The 15,138-nt window shown below is 40.2% G+C and overlaps 1 protein-coding gene and 1 long non-coding RNA gene across 5 annotated transcripts in view; one reads left to right on the top strand and one right to left on the bottom strand.

The window, feature by feature from the left end:
• ppp1r37 (protein phosphatase 1, regulatory subunit 37) overlaps positions 1-15,138 on the bottom strand; it is a 45,352-nt gene that overhangs the window by 7,893 nt on the left and 22,321 nt on the right. For all 4 annotated transcript variants that reach the window (XM_032505390.1, XM_032505380.1, XM_032505397.1 and 1 more), the window contains exons 3-8: positions 11,766-11,811; positions 11,536-11,636; positions 6,819-6,938; positions 3,751-3,901; positions 3,454-3,609; positions 2,362-2,474 (exon numbers count right to left, since the gene is read on the bottom strand). In XM_032505390.1, the coding sequence (XP_032361281.1) occupies positions 2,362-2,474; positions 3,454-3,609; positions 3,751-3,901; positions 6,819-6,938; positions 11,536-11,636; positions 11,766-11,811 (687 nt within the window). The remainder of the gene's footprint in view (positions 1-2,361; positions 2,475-3,453; positions 3,610-3,750; positions 3,902-6,818; positions 6,939-11,535; positions 11,637-11,765; positions 11,812-15,138) is intronic.
• Positions 12,180-15,138, top strand: part of LOC116673256 (uncharacterized) — a 16,600-nt gene continuing 13,641 nt past the window's right edge. Inside the window, exons 1-2 of the long non-coding RNA XR_004327803.1 lie at positions 12,180-12,190; positions 12,757-12,771. This is a non-coding gene — a long non-coding RNA (uncharacterized LOC116673256). The remainder of the gene's footprint in view (positions 12,191-12,756; positions 12,772-15,138) is intronic.

Genomic DNA, 15,138 nt, shown 5'->3' with positions numbered 1-15,138 from the left:
TTGCGCCCATGGGCGTGCTGGTCTTGAGGCAGTGGTAAGTGATCATGCACAAAACAATAAAACAAAACAAAAACCTGGTCTAAAGTCAATAGCGCAGCCTTTCATTGTTATTTTAACAGTGCATTAGTAAAATGCGCCTAGGCTTATGAACAGCAACACTTGTGTCGGGCGTTGCGCAGTGCTGCGCCGGGTGCAAAATAGGGCAGAATATGGTAAAGCCTGAGACATGCACAATAATAATAATAAAAAAAATGCCTTCTGGATTTTTTGTTTTGCTTTCCCTCCATTGTACCAAACTCGCACCAAACCGTGATTTCTGAACTGAGGTATAAACTGAACTGCGACTTCTGTGTACCGTTCCACCCCTAGATGAGAGTGGACCTAAGCCTGACTGAATGGCCCGAGTTTGTTAGATTGGGGAACCTCACATCTGAGTCTGTGGTCAGCAGCACAGGGGTGAACCAAGGAACTGTTCTTTCTCCTGTACTGTTCACCTTGTCCACCACAGACTTCAAGTACAAATCTGAGTCATGCCATATGCAGACATTCTCTGACGACAGTGCAATTGTGGGGTATATCAAGGATGGACAGGAGGGGGGAGTATAGAAGCGTTGTGGAGGACTTTGTGGGATGGCATAGAACTAACTAGCCACCAAAACTAAGGAAATGATGGTGGACTTCAGGAGGCCGGCCACTACCTTGCTGCCTGTCACCACTGACGGGGTGAATGTGGAGACTGCCAGTACATACGAGTACCTGGGGTTACATCTTGACAATAAGCTGGACTGGTCTACCAATACTGATGCAGCAGGCTCTATTTCCTTAGGAGGCTGGGGTCCTTTAATGTCTGCAGCAAACTCCTGCTTATGCTCTACCAGTCTGTCATGGCCCTTTTCAATGCTGTGGTATGTTAAGGAGACAGCACTAGGAAGAGGGATACTGGACAACTGGACAGGCCGGTGAGAAAAGCTGGCTCTGTGATGGGCATGGAGCTGAGTCACTGACATCAGTTGCAGAAAAAAATGACCCTGACCGGATTAATCTTTGTAATGGACAATGACTGCCATCCCCTGCAAACTACTTTCACCAAGCAGAAGAGCAAGTTCAGTAGTAGGCTCCTGTCTTACAAAACGGACAGGCTGCGTAGGTCCTTTGTCCCTAGGGCCATTAAGCTCTACAATGCTACACAGAAGGGGAGGAGTGTGATTGATTTTAGTGTTTAAGTCTGCCTTGAACACTGCCATTTGTACCATGCCTTCATCTGAGTGCCTTTATACATAAACATAAACTACGCTGGACTACCCTGGACTGGACTGATTGGCACCGTTTGACTCCCTTACTGGCTATATTAACCACCTGCCCATTTTGCTAGCTTGCCTGTATGGTCAATACACCACACTGTATTTTTATCTGTATGGAGTAGTGTCTGTGTATAGTTAAGTAATGATTTTTCTATATTGTGCAGCCTGATGTACTCAAATAGATATAGAATTGACATTCTCTTACACTATGATACAGTTGCACCTTTCTGCATTTTCTTTTCCACACTGCTCCTTTAAAACATGCTACAATCTAACTTTACTGTAAGGGCACACTATGAAAGTAAGTAAGTCAGTCAGTCAGTCAGGCAACCAGTCAGTCAGTCAGTCAGGCAGCCAGCCACCCTGTCTGTCTGTCTGTAAAAACATTGAGTGAACAATGAGTGTGACGATAATGTCTTGATAGCTATGCCTTGGTCTCACATCTGTTCACTGAGTGAAATATGACTGCAAAAAATGTTGGCTGCATTTAGGAGAAGCCTACATGGAAATCCAGTCAAACCAGACGTCACTACGCCAATTTAGTCATTACAATAATCTCTCACCTACACACCTTTCACACGCAAGTTTACACAAAGAAATCGGATAGCGATTTCTCAAGTGAAATGCAAATATGACTCATTCATCTAACAATGAGACAGTTGTTAATCTTATTTGCTTTTAACATGATCCTTCAGACACTAAAGTGGTTGAAAAGCTGCATGAACAAATTATTTGTTCAAATATTGTCTTTCGCAGATCACCTTCGCCCTCTCTCGGTTTTACTGGGTTAACTGTATCCATTAAATAAACAAAAGTCATACCAGGTGTAGACAGACTGAGCTAGAGTACAACATGTCCATGTGGAAGTAAGCTGGCCAGTAAGGCCCAGCTGACGAACATGACCAGATATGAGCAGAAAAGAGGAAAAACAAACAGCAAAGGTCCATTTTGATTGACAGTGCAATTTGAATCCTCCTTGCCTAAGGGGTTATAGACACACACAGACACTATTTTCCTCTCAAAACCTCTGATAAGTGTGTGTGTGTGTGTGTGTGTGTACCAGTGCAGCAGCGAGGTAGCCCATGCCATTGTGTGTGAGCTGGTTGTTCCATAGCACCAAAGTGACAAGACCTTTCCTCTGCTCTTTTAGTCCTTCGCACACGTAGGCCAGACCTGTGATGACAAACGGAGAAACAGACAGAGTAAGTACATTTGTTTTTAACTTTAAAATAACACAATTTCAACAAAACACCACGTGAATTAAAATAAAATGTCTAATTCAAGGCGGTCTGGTGCGTTAGCAGCAGCGTGTTTGTATTGCATTTTACAAGCTGTCCTAAAAGAAAAAACGACCTACTTTACTGTAAACAGTAAAGACGTATTATTTGGAAGAAGGAAAACAATACACTTAGATGAATTTAGACCCTGTGTATTTGCATCTCGAAGTGCTCAGTGCTAAAAGGAGTTTAGTTTTGTACGTCCATTTATTAATTAAAGTATAGATGGGAAAAAAAATCTTCAATAATATGAAAAGCAAAGCAAGAAACACATTTTTATACCAAGACTTGGTTATTTTTAGCTCATTAGTCAGTCTGTTATGCAGACCTCTAAAGAGGAATATTTGTTTGGCCACGTAATGCTGTTTAATCCAAATGAATGGCACTATACTGTATTCAGTGGTGACAATTATAGAAATATGGTACTCTGTCAAACAAAACCAAAAAAATAATATGAGTGTGGTTGAGCTTAAAACGGCCAACCAGCCGGTCATGTTCAAATCAGTGAGCAGATGGTCAAACTCAATTCCTTACCGTTTCTTTGAAAACGCAATAAACAACTCTTTGCTGTAACTGGTAAATTACATGTTCTGAGAATATGAGATAAGGGCCCAGTCGCTTTACTGGTTTGTACTAGCCAACATGCCACACTACGTTTGAACACATGCTCATATGCAGACTATTTAGTAAGTATTTAATTTACCTTTGCCCAATATGTGCATTGCTTTTATTCTATTTCTCATTGTAGTTCTTTTGCTACAATTACCTAATTTCCCCACAACGATCAATAAACTCATCTTATTGGAGTTTGTGAAAACTATACTGACTATAATACAATATTGCTGCAGTATGTGTACTCTATCACTGCTGTGTACCGGAGTCTAGGATGTGGTTGTTGCGCAGGTCCAGGATCTGAATGTTGTAGTTGAACTTGAGCAAGTTTCCGAGTTGGGCCGAGTCCTGCAGGCCATTGAGCTTGTTGTCTGCTAGGTACAACTCCCGCAGGTTCATATTCATCTTCAGAGCCGTAGCTGTCCAGGAAAACAAATTATAAAAGGAAGGTGGGGGGAGAAGAAAAACAAAATGTTAGGAATGGAGGGCTAAACTCATGAATTAGGAATCTCCAATGCTGAAGGCAAGGCTGAAAAGAGAAACCGCTCTGCCCATCTTACCCAGTAACATGAGCGGTCTGCCAGACAGACCAGCGTTCTCCAGGTGGAGGACTGCCAGGCTACCACTAATCCTGAGCGCTCGTGCAACGAAGGGAGCCGAGTGGTCCAGCAGGGGAGTGTTACGTGCATCGAGATACTGCAGAGAGCTCGTCTGGCAGGGAAACACCAACAGAGATACGATTCATTTTGTATGCAGGGAAAACTGTGTGTGAAATGATGTCCTCATTATTGTGATTAAAACAATCTTTGTATTCCTAAGGGCAATAAAATAACACATTTATAAAGGACAGGGAGTATAGTTAAACAAGGTCAAAATGGCATTTTGAGATGAGGTTGTCCTGTGGACTTTATGAAAGTAGATGAACTGTAACATCTGACTCAAGCCGCTTTCCGACCGGAGGGGATTTTGCAGTTCTTACAACATAACGTTCATAGAACCCTTTTTTTCTTGTGTTCCGACAGGACCAATTTGGTGATTATTAAATTTCTCTGACCGCAGTTCCTGTAAATCTTTCAGCTCCTCCTACCCTTTTGACCTAGGTCTACATTCACTGGTCCTTATAAGTCATGCCTGCACAGCGCAACATCTGTAGAAGCCATGCCGTCAGTTTTAGCAAAACATTGACTACTTGAATAATTACTTGACTATGTGAATTACTACGAGAATGGACGGAATGCTGAACTCTGAAAAGAGATTGATGCGGAGGATCATATTATGCTGGAGCCTTTGTCTTCTGTGTTTCTCTGTCAAGTACTACAGCCTAGTCTTTAAACGTTGGCGTCCAAACTCCGTCTCAAGGCACAACAGGAACATTCCGATGGCCTTCTCCATGCGGTTGTTGTTTTATAGAGATGTTCCAATACCAGTAGCGCATCCGATACTGCCTAAAATCCTGGTATTGGGAAGTACTGGAGTTCATGCACCGATCCGATACCATGTAATAAAGCCCTAAAGACAATCTACATTAAATTTTTTTCCCGTTATAACGGACTGTCAAACTGGACATTAAAATAAAGTTCTGTGGCGTTCATTGTTTGCGTTTGTTCATGTTTCACAAAGAGTTTAACCTGAGCCAGACCGACAACAAATCACATCACATCCATACAGGGATAGAAGTACACAGTTGTTAAAACGTAAAATATATGACACGCTGGTATTGGATCAGTACTCAGTATCGGACAATACACAAGTTCAGGTATTAGAATCGAAAACCGGTTTTGGGGAGAATAGTTATAACTGTTTAGAAGTGGACTGTTCCTGTAACTACTTGGTCAGAAAGAGGCTTAATACACAAACATAAACACACATTCTGCTATGATCTTTAGTCCTAATCCCGTAACCACTTGTTAGCTGTGATTACACATGTAGCTACTCCCGTAAAACAATGAGCACCAGCTGAAAGCTCCATCAGACTTCATACATAAAACATTAGCCTCAAATAAACAAATTTGAACGACAAAGATGATGTGCATGCACATTATCGCCCAGATCAAAGGCACTTCAATATTGGTTTTCATCTGCTTTATCCCAGGCTTCACCTCAGGGATTCAAGGACAAACACTTGTCAAAGAGTTAGTGTGATAAGAGCTTTTGGGCTTTGCTGAAATTAGCTACTGCAACTTTTTATTGAAAAGCAACAACACAAAAAATCTACAGGATGGTGTCTCCAGACAGCTTTTTGTTGATCATCAGACACGCAAGGCTTGTAGAAAACACTGACCCGATGAGGAACAAGCTTCTCTCACTGTAACAGTTGTAATTACAAGACAACTGCGGTGCTCATAAATATTTGTAAACACTGTAATTGAATCATTAGTGATAATAAGTAATAAGGTGTAATAATAAAGCAAATCTTTAAAAAACCTAAATAAATAGGCCACAATATTAATAACAAAGGCTGCAAAGTCATTTGTGGTTTGGCAAACAGTGTTGTTCACTGCGGTCCACTGCCAGGACACATCACAGTGAACTTCAGCCAAGCCAAAAGCATCCATCAACTCCACAATCTAGTAACCTACTACAAAAATGAAACTTTTCATGAATCATTAATCATCTGGTTTCGGACATGTTTTTTTGCATGTATCATCTCACACACTTTATCTTACACCTTAAACTTTTATACAGTATAGAATTATACAGAAACAACTGTATGAAATAAGTTTTTGTAGAGTGGCTTCACCCTCTCTATTCCTCTGACATACAACCAACAGTTCCTTCACATGGTTGAAAAAGTTCATGTTTTTGTACATTTATTGCTAGAGTAGTAATATATTAATGTGTTTGCCTGCATAACCAATTTGTATTCTTCATAGTTGAGACATATGCAAGTGAGGAAAGGTCCACTACTACACTTGAGTTGAGACAGAAAATAGCAGCGATGCACTACACAAGTTCAGCCAGACACGAATAACAGTGGACAGATCAATCTTTGCCCCTGGGCAAAAAGATAAAACTACAAAAAGTAGATGAAAATACAAGTCAGTGGTATTTGAGCCAGAACACCCTATTTTTTGGGAAAACATCATGCATAACATTAAATACAGCACACAGTTGAATCTTGAGGCTGAAGAATTTTCTCACATAAGACAACAAACAGATCAGTGTAGTACACCACACCCTTTTTATTTTACAAATAATTACTTTTATTGTTCATCCTGAGTGCCCTCTGATGGCACTATTCCTGTTGCCATTTTCCTGTCTTCTCTTTTTACTGTTGCACTTATTTTTCTTAACATTATTATCTATTAGAATATTTTACAGTTGTAATGAAACAAGGCACATCTTTAAATATTCATTGGACTTGTTGTGAAACCAAAGAACTGAAGAAACAAAAACTGACTTATTTGTTTTATAAACGGCATTTCCATGTAATTGTATTCTTAAATTATTGTTTAGTTTGCAGTGATGTAGTTTACTGTTTCATTTTAATGAATGTCTTTTGCAATCTTGTGACATTTTTGAAAAAAAGTGATCTTATTTTACTCTTTGGAGTGTTTTGTTGATCTATTAACAAATTCTTTCCTATTACCATCTTGTCCTTTTTCCCCTGTAGAGGATGATCTCTCACCTTTCTCATCATGTGAGCCGCGGCCTGCCATCCCCGTGTGCCAATGTGCTTGTTGAAGGAGATGTTGAGATGTGTGGCTGACTCGTAGTACTCGATCATGTCAAACAGAGCTGATGCACCCTGAGAAGCACAGACAGAGAATAGGCGTGATATATTAACATTTATGGTATTTCAGATTTAAGTCCAACAGTTTCAAACAAATCTCACAGTTGTCACAGTGTCAAAACCCTGAAAGAGATGTTACATGATATAGTCTGGAGCAGTTGTGGTTGCCATGGCAACAGTCCTTCAGAATAAGTGAGACCGGCGGAGGTGTTTACTCAGATGGGGGTAAAGAGACATCTGTCTGGGCTACTGTCTTGTCCACAGTAAACATTGAAGTAGTGAACATGTGAAAATGAACAGTGTAACAGCTCTTATCTTCTAGATTCTTCTAGATATAACATTGAATGAAGTTCATTTTAGAGTATGGCTGCAACTTACAAATATTAATTCAACTATTGATTCATCAAGATCAGAAAAGAGTTGAAAATGGGGTTATAATTTCTTTGTCAGATCATCAGTCCAAAATCCTTAGATATTTACTTTACTGTCACTTATGACACTGAAAAGCTTTTTAATTCCTCACATATGACAAGCAAAGCTGGTACAGCAAATGTTTGCCATTGTTGCTTCAAACGACAAGACAGTTTTCAATGAATTTTCTGTTGCCCGACCCATCAATCCTTGTAGCTCTAAATTCATGTCTTTCTTAAATTGATCTGCAGATTATTTTCATATTCAGCCAAAAAGAAAATTGGGAAGAATGCCCCTCACGATTTCCCAGAGCCTAAAGCTTGATTTATTAATCTTATTAATCAGATGTCTTACCGTGGTCAGAAAGCACAGGGGAGACACTTTATTTCTCTCACTATAACTCTAGAGTCGGAACTCGCTCCAAAGCTAATTGCCGTCACTCTCTCACGATCTCATTTGCTCTAGCGCGTGCTATTGTAAAAATATATACATTTGAAATGCTTGGAACCGCCAAAGGTTTGGCATTTTTGGTTTAAAAAAACAAACAAAAGGTTAGTGGAGTATACAAATATATATTTTATGTTGAACAAGTAATCAGTTACTTGTTGTTTCAGCTATGTTCTTGTAGTTATAAATGTAAAGATTAAATAATAGGGTGAATGGGCAAAATCGTAAAAATCCTGTTTGGTAAAGGAGCAGATACAGAAAAGGACTTAAGTGAAATGTCAGGTGATGCAGCCAAAGTGCACTCATGTGATCAGAGTGTTGTAGCGGCTGCATCTCTTTCATCTATTACTGATATACTGACTGTATAAAGGTGTTGATGACACTGAGTGGTGAATGTATGGTTATTCTGCATTTTTTTGCTCCACCATGGAGGTTATGTTTTGGGTTTGATTTGTCCCTTTGTATGTTTGTTGGTTTATCTGTTTGTCAGCAGGGTCTGTGTCTCAAACTGCCTACGTGCACACTTCAAACACTTAGTTTTAAGTACATAATGTAGATAACGCAAGAACTCAGTGCACTGAAAGTACCTGGATGACCCTGGATGAAATGGTCAAAAACTTCAGTGTGGAACGATGGACGCTACTCGCACTAAACTGGCGCCATCTTGACTACAAAGGGGTTGGACCAGGGACGTCGGCAATTTTTTTCAAAGTTTGAAAAAAAATGGCGGACGACTCAACCGAGACAGCTGGAGCAGCGTCGACAACTCAACCGTATAAATGTAAGTAACAGTGGTAATACGAAACATTTTACTGTCGTCTAACGCATTCCTTATTTGTTCCTCAGTGACTGAAGCCAACATAATTATTCGGTTGAGATAATTAGCGTAACATTACATGCTAATGCTAACGCTAGTCAATGTCAAAGTGTTTTAACATAGGTTTTCCTATTGGGACAATAGTAACCATCGAAAGTGGGCACTACGGCAGTAAGTAGTCAGTGCACATTAGCAATGTACTGACGGAAGTCTGCGGAATGAGACACAGCCAGGGTTACAGAAAACTACTGGCCTGATTTTCATGAAACTAAGTGGAAGGGTGTAGCATGGGCCAAGGAAGAACCCATTACATTTTGAAGTGGATCTGAATCATTGGGCGAATACACTTTTTCATTTTCATTCATTTTTGTGAACATTGTGAAATAGGGCATTTCTGCTACATTAATGTGGTGCTGGAATATTTTGAAATGTTAGTTCCAGACTGGGAACATTCACAATGCATTAACATTGTGAAATAGGGCATGCCTTGGCGGAGGTCTGCGCTCTCTAAATTCCCTTCTAGTTTCAACAAGTTCTAAGCATGTTTTAACAGCAAAATGAGCTACAGGGTCTTTAACTTTAATGTTTGGATTGCGTGTCTTTTACTCAGCAACAGCTACTGTAAAAGCAAACTTAACCACCAGAATCAATTGCCAGTGGTGAATTCGCTCCTATGTGCAGCCAATTTCAGGATGTGACTAGCAGATTAAAATGGATGTATGAACGTATGAGTTTATCCTCCACTAAGGCTGATGAGTAACAAAATCAGACAGGCCGCTGCATAGCGTCTCATAACCTTTTATCCTCAGTGTGTGTGTTTACTGGGAAACATTACCGAGTATATACAAGTGTGTTTATATACAGGGTGGGGAAAGATGAGTCACATCCAGCCCAATAATAGCCAGCCTGTTAGAGCTCCCCATTGCTGCTCCTCCCAACACTTCCTAAAACATCTATTTAAAACTATTTATTCTCTTTTCATTTTGCCATATCATTCCCAACAAGAGGCCACTATACTCTATACTGTGGCTCTGCCAAATCTAGCCATCTACTGTATTTATTTATCACTTCCATCTTCTCACTTCCCCATTCTATTCCTTTTCCATCCCACCTTCCTCTTTATTCCCAACTTCCTTTTCTCCTTTCAACACATGCTTTCCTCCATTCAGCGTATCATTTCATCTAAACCCAAGGCGGGACACTTGTCTTTGACTGAGACACTGCTCTCTGGTGACTCAGTCACTGACTCATTCAACCACTTTAGACTTCTGGGACAGCGCTCCATGTTGGGTGGAAAAAGTGCTTATGTCACGCAGCATTTGTTTGTATTACTTGAAGCTCAGGTGTGTGCATGTGTGTAAGCTGTGTGTGTATTTTCTAAAATGAAGATCTGTTAAAAAAGTCTTCTATGTATAAAAAAAAAAAAACTAAACAATACTATGAAACCAAATCAGAGTTGTAATTGTTGCGATTTGCTGCAGGTGAAGTAAAATTACACAATAAAAATGCTGGCATGCAACTGGGTAAAATTGAGTTTTCCATTTGTTTGCTCTCATGGACTGGTGACGCATTTTGCTCATTTTTGTCATCTTGTGAGGCTGGACCTACGCCCAGGGAGACAACTCCTGGTAAATAACTTGATCTGTATCTAGATACATCATCTGGATAATAACATTCAAAACATGGGTCTTTGCTTAACACTTGGTATTTAAATGTGTTCTCATTATCTTTAAGATGTTGGGTGAATTCTATTAGTTTAGAACATCGGAAGAACGCAGATGAACAAAGCACAATGAGAAGATGCCCCCGCTACACAAATAGGGCTGGGGCCACTTATTTAATCCCTCAGGCTATATAATACTGTTCTCCATCAAGACACTGTTACTGTCACTGTTACTACCTGATAATTAATCATTTGAAGCAGTTTGTAGCATGATTTAAAAAAAAGGTACCATGTGGAGTTTTCAGGTTGTGTTTTAAATTCACTGTTTTCTACCAAACTAGACTGTGTATCTTTGAGGTCTAACAAATATGCCGAAAGCATTTCCTACCACATATAACAATTGCAGAGCAGATATTTGAAATACCGGTAATTTGAAACCTGTATTGTTGACATCCATGTTTACTTGTTAGCAGTATTCTTCTTCCTTGGCTTTGTTGATAATTTTCTACGTATGTTTAGACACGAAACAGTGGAATATAATAAAATCATCAACGGCATGTATCCTGGGTGTCCTTGTGTGCATCCAGATGATACAGACAAAATGGGGACTTTAAGACATTGCTCATAGCACTAATAGTGATCAAAAACGTCACAGGATACCTTTATTTCATATTCAATTTCATGAAAATTAAATCAAACTGCACATTTATAAAAGTCAGCATATGTCTCTAAAGACAGGACTATAATTATCACACCATCTACAAGTGTTCTGAAATACAGCCGGGGAATGCGGCCTAAATCAATTCTGCGATTGGGTGAAAGTCCTGACATGGCTTTGCCAGACACAGATAAAATAATGAGCAGTAATTAAAGTGGCCCTTGGTACCCTAAAGAAACATATCCAATGTGACTCAAGCAGAGCTTGTGTCTGTGAGTGTAGTATATGTGGAGTTCTGTGTGAAAGGAAGTGGTCAAGGCCTGTGTCCCTCTGCTCCACACTGCAGCACAGTCTCTGTGCATGTCTACAGCCCAAACATCACTAATGGTGTTTACACAAGTGGACATCTGGAGTAATCAGAAAACCCATGACAAACTCCAAATCCTGCCAGTACAGTGAGAGTGAAAAAGAGGATCAGTGTGATTTGACGGCAGAAAGAAACAGTGAAAGAGAGACAGGCATAAATTACGGATGAAAGATGGAAGTATGCTAGTTGCATGAGAGAAATGAAGGATGGGATTGAGACAGAAAGATTTTAAAGGCAGGATCTTCTTACATCTTCGTCCAGGTTGGTCTGCTCCAGGTCTATCACTTTAAACTGGACCCTCTTCAAAATCTCTTCCAGAGACTCACATGCTTTGTAGTCCAGCTTCTCACCTAAAGACATACGTTGATAAGGTTGATAACATTTGTAAAAAACAAATCTCCCAATGTAAAAAAAGTAATGGTATCTGCTGATTCCCACAAGTTGAATTTATATCACTTGTCAGTTAACTTGGTGCTTACCTTTTAGATCTAAGCATTCATTTCGCTGAGTCAGGTCTTTCAGTTCCTACAGGAACAAAAAGAAGCAGTGTCAGTACAAGTTGAGTTTGTATATTACCCCATGGAAGCAAACTTTGCTTTTCACATGTTGAAGCTTTCACATCACACAGGAGGCAATTCAATACATTGGTACTGGAGATAAAATACAGATCATGTGCAAACTAAGAAACTTTTGCTTTTCATAAAAGCACCAGCAGGACACGTTTGCTCAACTCTCCTCTGTGTGTGTCACTGTGTTTTGAGTTCTGGCACCCTAGGTAAGTGTTTAAGTACTGCACGTGAATACTGAGCAAGTCCCAATGATGGCAACTTTGATAGGAAAAGTGTATTAGATAAAGAAAGCCCCTGAAGCCCCTTGATTCCTGATGCCGTTTTTTAAATGCGTTGTTCGAGTGTGGATACTTGCAGCAAGCTAAGCCATGACAAACTGTGATCATTCAAGACTTGCTGGCATGGTTTTCCACAGGACAGCATAGCAAGGTAAAATATGTCTCCCTTGATGACCACACGCACATTACATACATTGCATTTCCTAAAACAGCAGGACATTTTTGGTGTACATTAGCAGTAACTTAAAGGCCCTACGGCATGAAAATTTCACTTTATGAGATTTTTTAACATTATCATTACATTAACATATGAGTTCCTCCAGCCTGACTATGGTCCCCCAGTGGCTAGAAATGGTGATGGGTGTAAACCGAGCCCTGGGTATCCTGCTCTGCCTTTGAGAAAAGGAAAGCTCAGATGGGCCAATCTGGAATCTTGCCCCTTATGAGGTCATAAGGGACAAGATTACCAAGATTAAGTAAAGTACTTAAAGCCAAACAGTTTTTTTTTTTTTTTTTTTTTAAACACAGCAGTAGAAATGACACGTCGTGTTCACAACTCTGTTGGCTCAGCAACATTAAAGCAGGCTAACCCTGTCTGATGGAAATGTAACTCAACTCGACAGTTTTATGTTCCATTTGTAAAGCTGTCTGTCTCTGTGTTCAACTTGACCAAGTCATTTATCCTGTGGTGTAGTCCCAACAACGGAGCATTGCAGATCAAAAGGTGGAAAGATATTTAACCTCTTGCCCTGATAAAACACCCGACCACCCATACAAACACAAAAACAGAATGCTGCCCTCAAAACTATTTACCGGCAAATCCCTCTCTCTAGTCGACTGCCCAGCCCATTCAGCATGAACTCAATAACCTCTGCCCTCGTACCACACTACCACTTATCTGTGTGTCTGAACATACTGATGATGGTTTAGTTGTACAGAGGGTTCATGGCCTTGTGCATGACTCAACAGGTCGCAGAGGCATCAGCTTATGGGACAAATACCACATCAAAAAATCTGTATTGTCATTACACAATCAGCAAGAAAAACGGACACAAAACACAGTATTGTAGAAGATAATTCAGCGGTGAGGCTTATATGTAAAACCATGAATGAAAAATGCACTGTAAAAAATATATTTTCTCAGTACTTTGAAATACTGTTTAATTACAAAACTCTAGATGTTCTTTATTAACCAGATGGTGTTGACAATGTAAACACAACCAGAGACACAGTTTGGGCAATTTAACAGCAAGACCATCTTCTCTTACAATTTAATCGGTCAGCGAAAAATACTTAATACTATCAAACTATCAGTGTAAATACCTTCCTGACAGAGTGGCTAGAACCCAAAATAGTGCATGACGCATAGTGTGCCTCAACACGAGTGGTGGTATGAGAGTGTGTGTGCTGTGGGTGGACTACATCGAGGTACTGGTTCTCTTTCTTTATTAATTACATTCTGTAGTTACTTTTGCTAAACTGTGCCTATGTTAAATATTTTCAATGTTTTCATTAGTGCGTTTTATTTAAGGGACCTTCTACAAGCCAATTTCCTATTTATTTCGGTCAATAAAAAAATATGACATCTGGGGGTCAAATAGAAAAAGGCAGGTAGAGATGCAGGAGAAAACCTTGTGACCTTATAGCTAAGTCCAAATCCATGGACTGGATCTTCCATGAAAAGGCGTCCTTCAGAGGACGTGTTGACCAGGATAAACCTGAACTGAAAAAAAGTTTGAAAAATAAAAAATAAAATAATGAAACAATAGACCATCCATCCATCGTTGTCCACTTATCTGGGGAACAAGTGACATGAAGATAAAAACTCGAATTAGACCCATTCTGGCTAGCCTTGCTTTCCCTGAAGGTACAATATCAATCTACCAGCACCTCTTATGTCTTTGGCCAGTATTTGTGCTAAGCTAAGCTAAACAAAAGGTCCAGCCACTGATCTATGATGCAGCCTGCATGACCTTTAAACTGCACCCCTAATGAGAATAATATGTCTGTGTTTAAATGGCATTATAGAAGTAGGTGTGTCTTAGTGTGAGACATTGCATAACAGAGAAAACCACTTGTCCCTGAGGGAATTGCTGCAGCAGAAATGTGACAGAAGGCTACCAAGTATCTAGGTCTCAAGACTCTGTTGGAAGTTGCTGCAGAGCAGGCATTCAACATGCAGCTTCTAAATGGTGACCCTTATAAACACACAGAGATACAACTTTCACAGAAACATACATAACCTGTAGGGCTCCTGGCAAGTTGCCACGCATGCAGTTGGACTTAATAAAGAAAGCATTTAGAGTGAAAGAGGGAAAATACTGTAAAAGGCTGACTCTCTCTTGCAAACTGCCTTCTCATTGGTCAGCCATCAGGTCTGACTGGCTTGTTTATATGCCTGGTTACTGCAAGGATGACTAAGCAGAAATGAGAGGGGGCGGTAGTGGACCAAAAGACTAGATTGGCAGTGAGGGATGGAGAGAAGCCAGACATGAGCAAACAAGCAATCGCAAAAAAGCAGAATATGTTAGAAGAAAAAAAGGGAACACCTCTGTGATGACCACCCCAGGTCCAGTAAGTCACAGTGGAAACATACCCAGACTTAAGGACTAAATGAAACTCACAGCTGCAGCTTAGCATGGTGATGTGCATTTCCACAAGTCGCTGAGATGTTAACCCAACTTCTTTCTCTCAGCTGACCAGAGGCCTGCGCTACGAATCAAGAGCAATGCCCTGGATTTATTTCAGCGGATATTTACTGTATAACCGCGGTCCTGCATAAGCTGTGTCACGACGGTGGTTATCAACTAGTTCAATCAACCCAGGGTTTCCTAATCCAGCGGCGCGCGTGGGTTCACATAAAAGAAGTGATGTTTGCGCAGCATGACCAATTGCGAACATCTACCAGAGCCGCATATTTTACATAAGAAGAGCACAATATAATTCTACATAAATATGAAAAACACAAGCACGGTTTAACAGGCAAAATGCAATACAGTCGCTGC

The sequence above is a fragment of the Etheostoma spectabile genome, chromosome 3, assembly GCF_008692095.1.
Source record: "Etheostoma spectabile isolate EspeVRDwgs_2016 chromosome 3, UIUC_Espe_1.0, whole genome shotgun sequence".
Lineage (NCBI taxonomy): Eukaryota > Metazoa > Chordata > Actinopteri > Perciformes > Percidae > Etheostoma > Etheostoma spectabile.
Note: the sequence above shows the minus strand (reverse complement) of the source record. Positions and strands in the feature narration are given on the sequence as shown.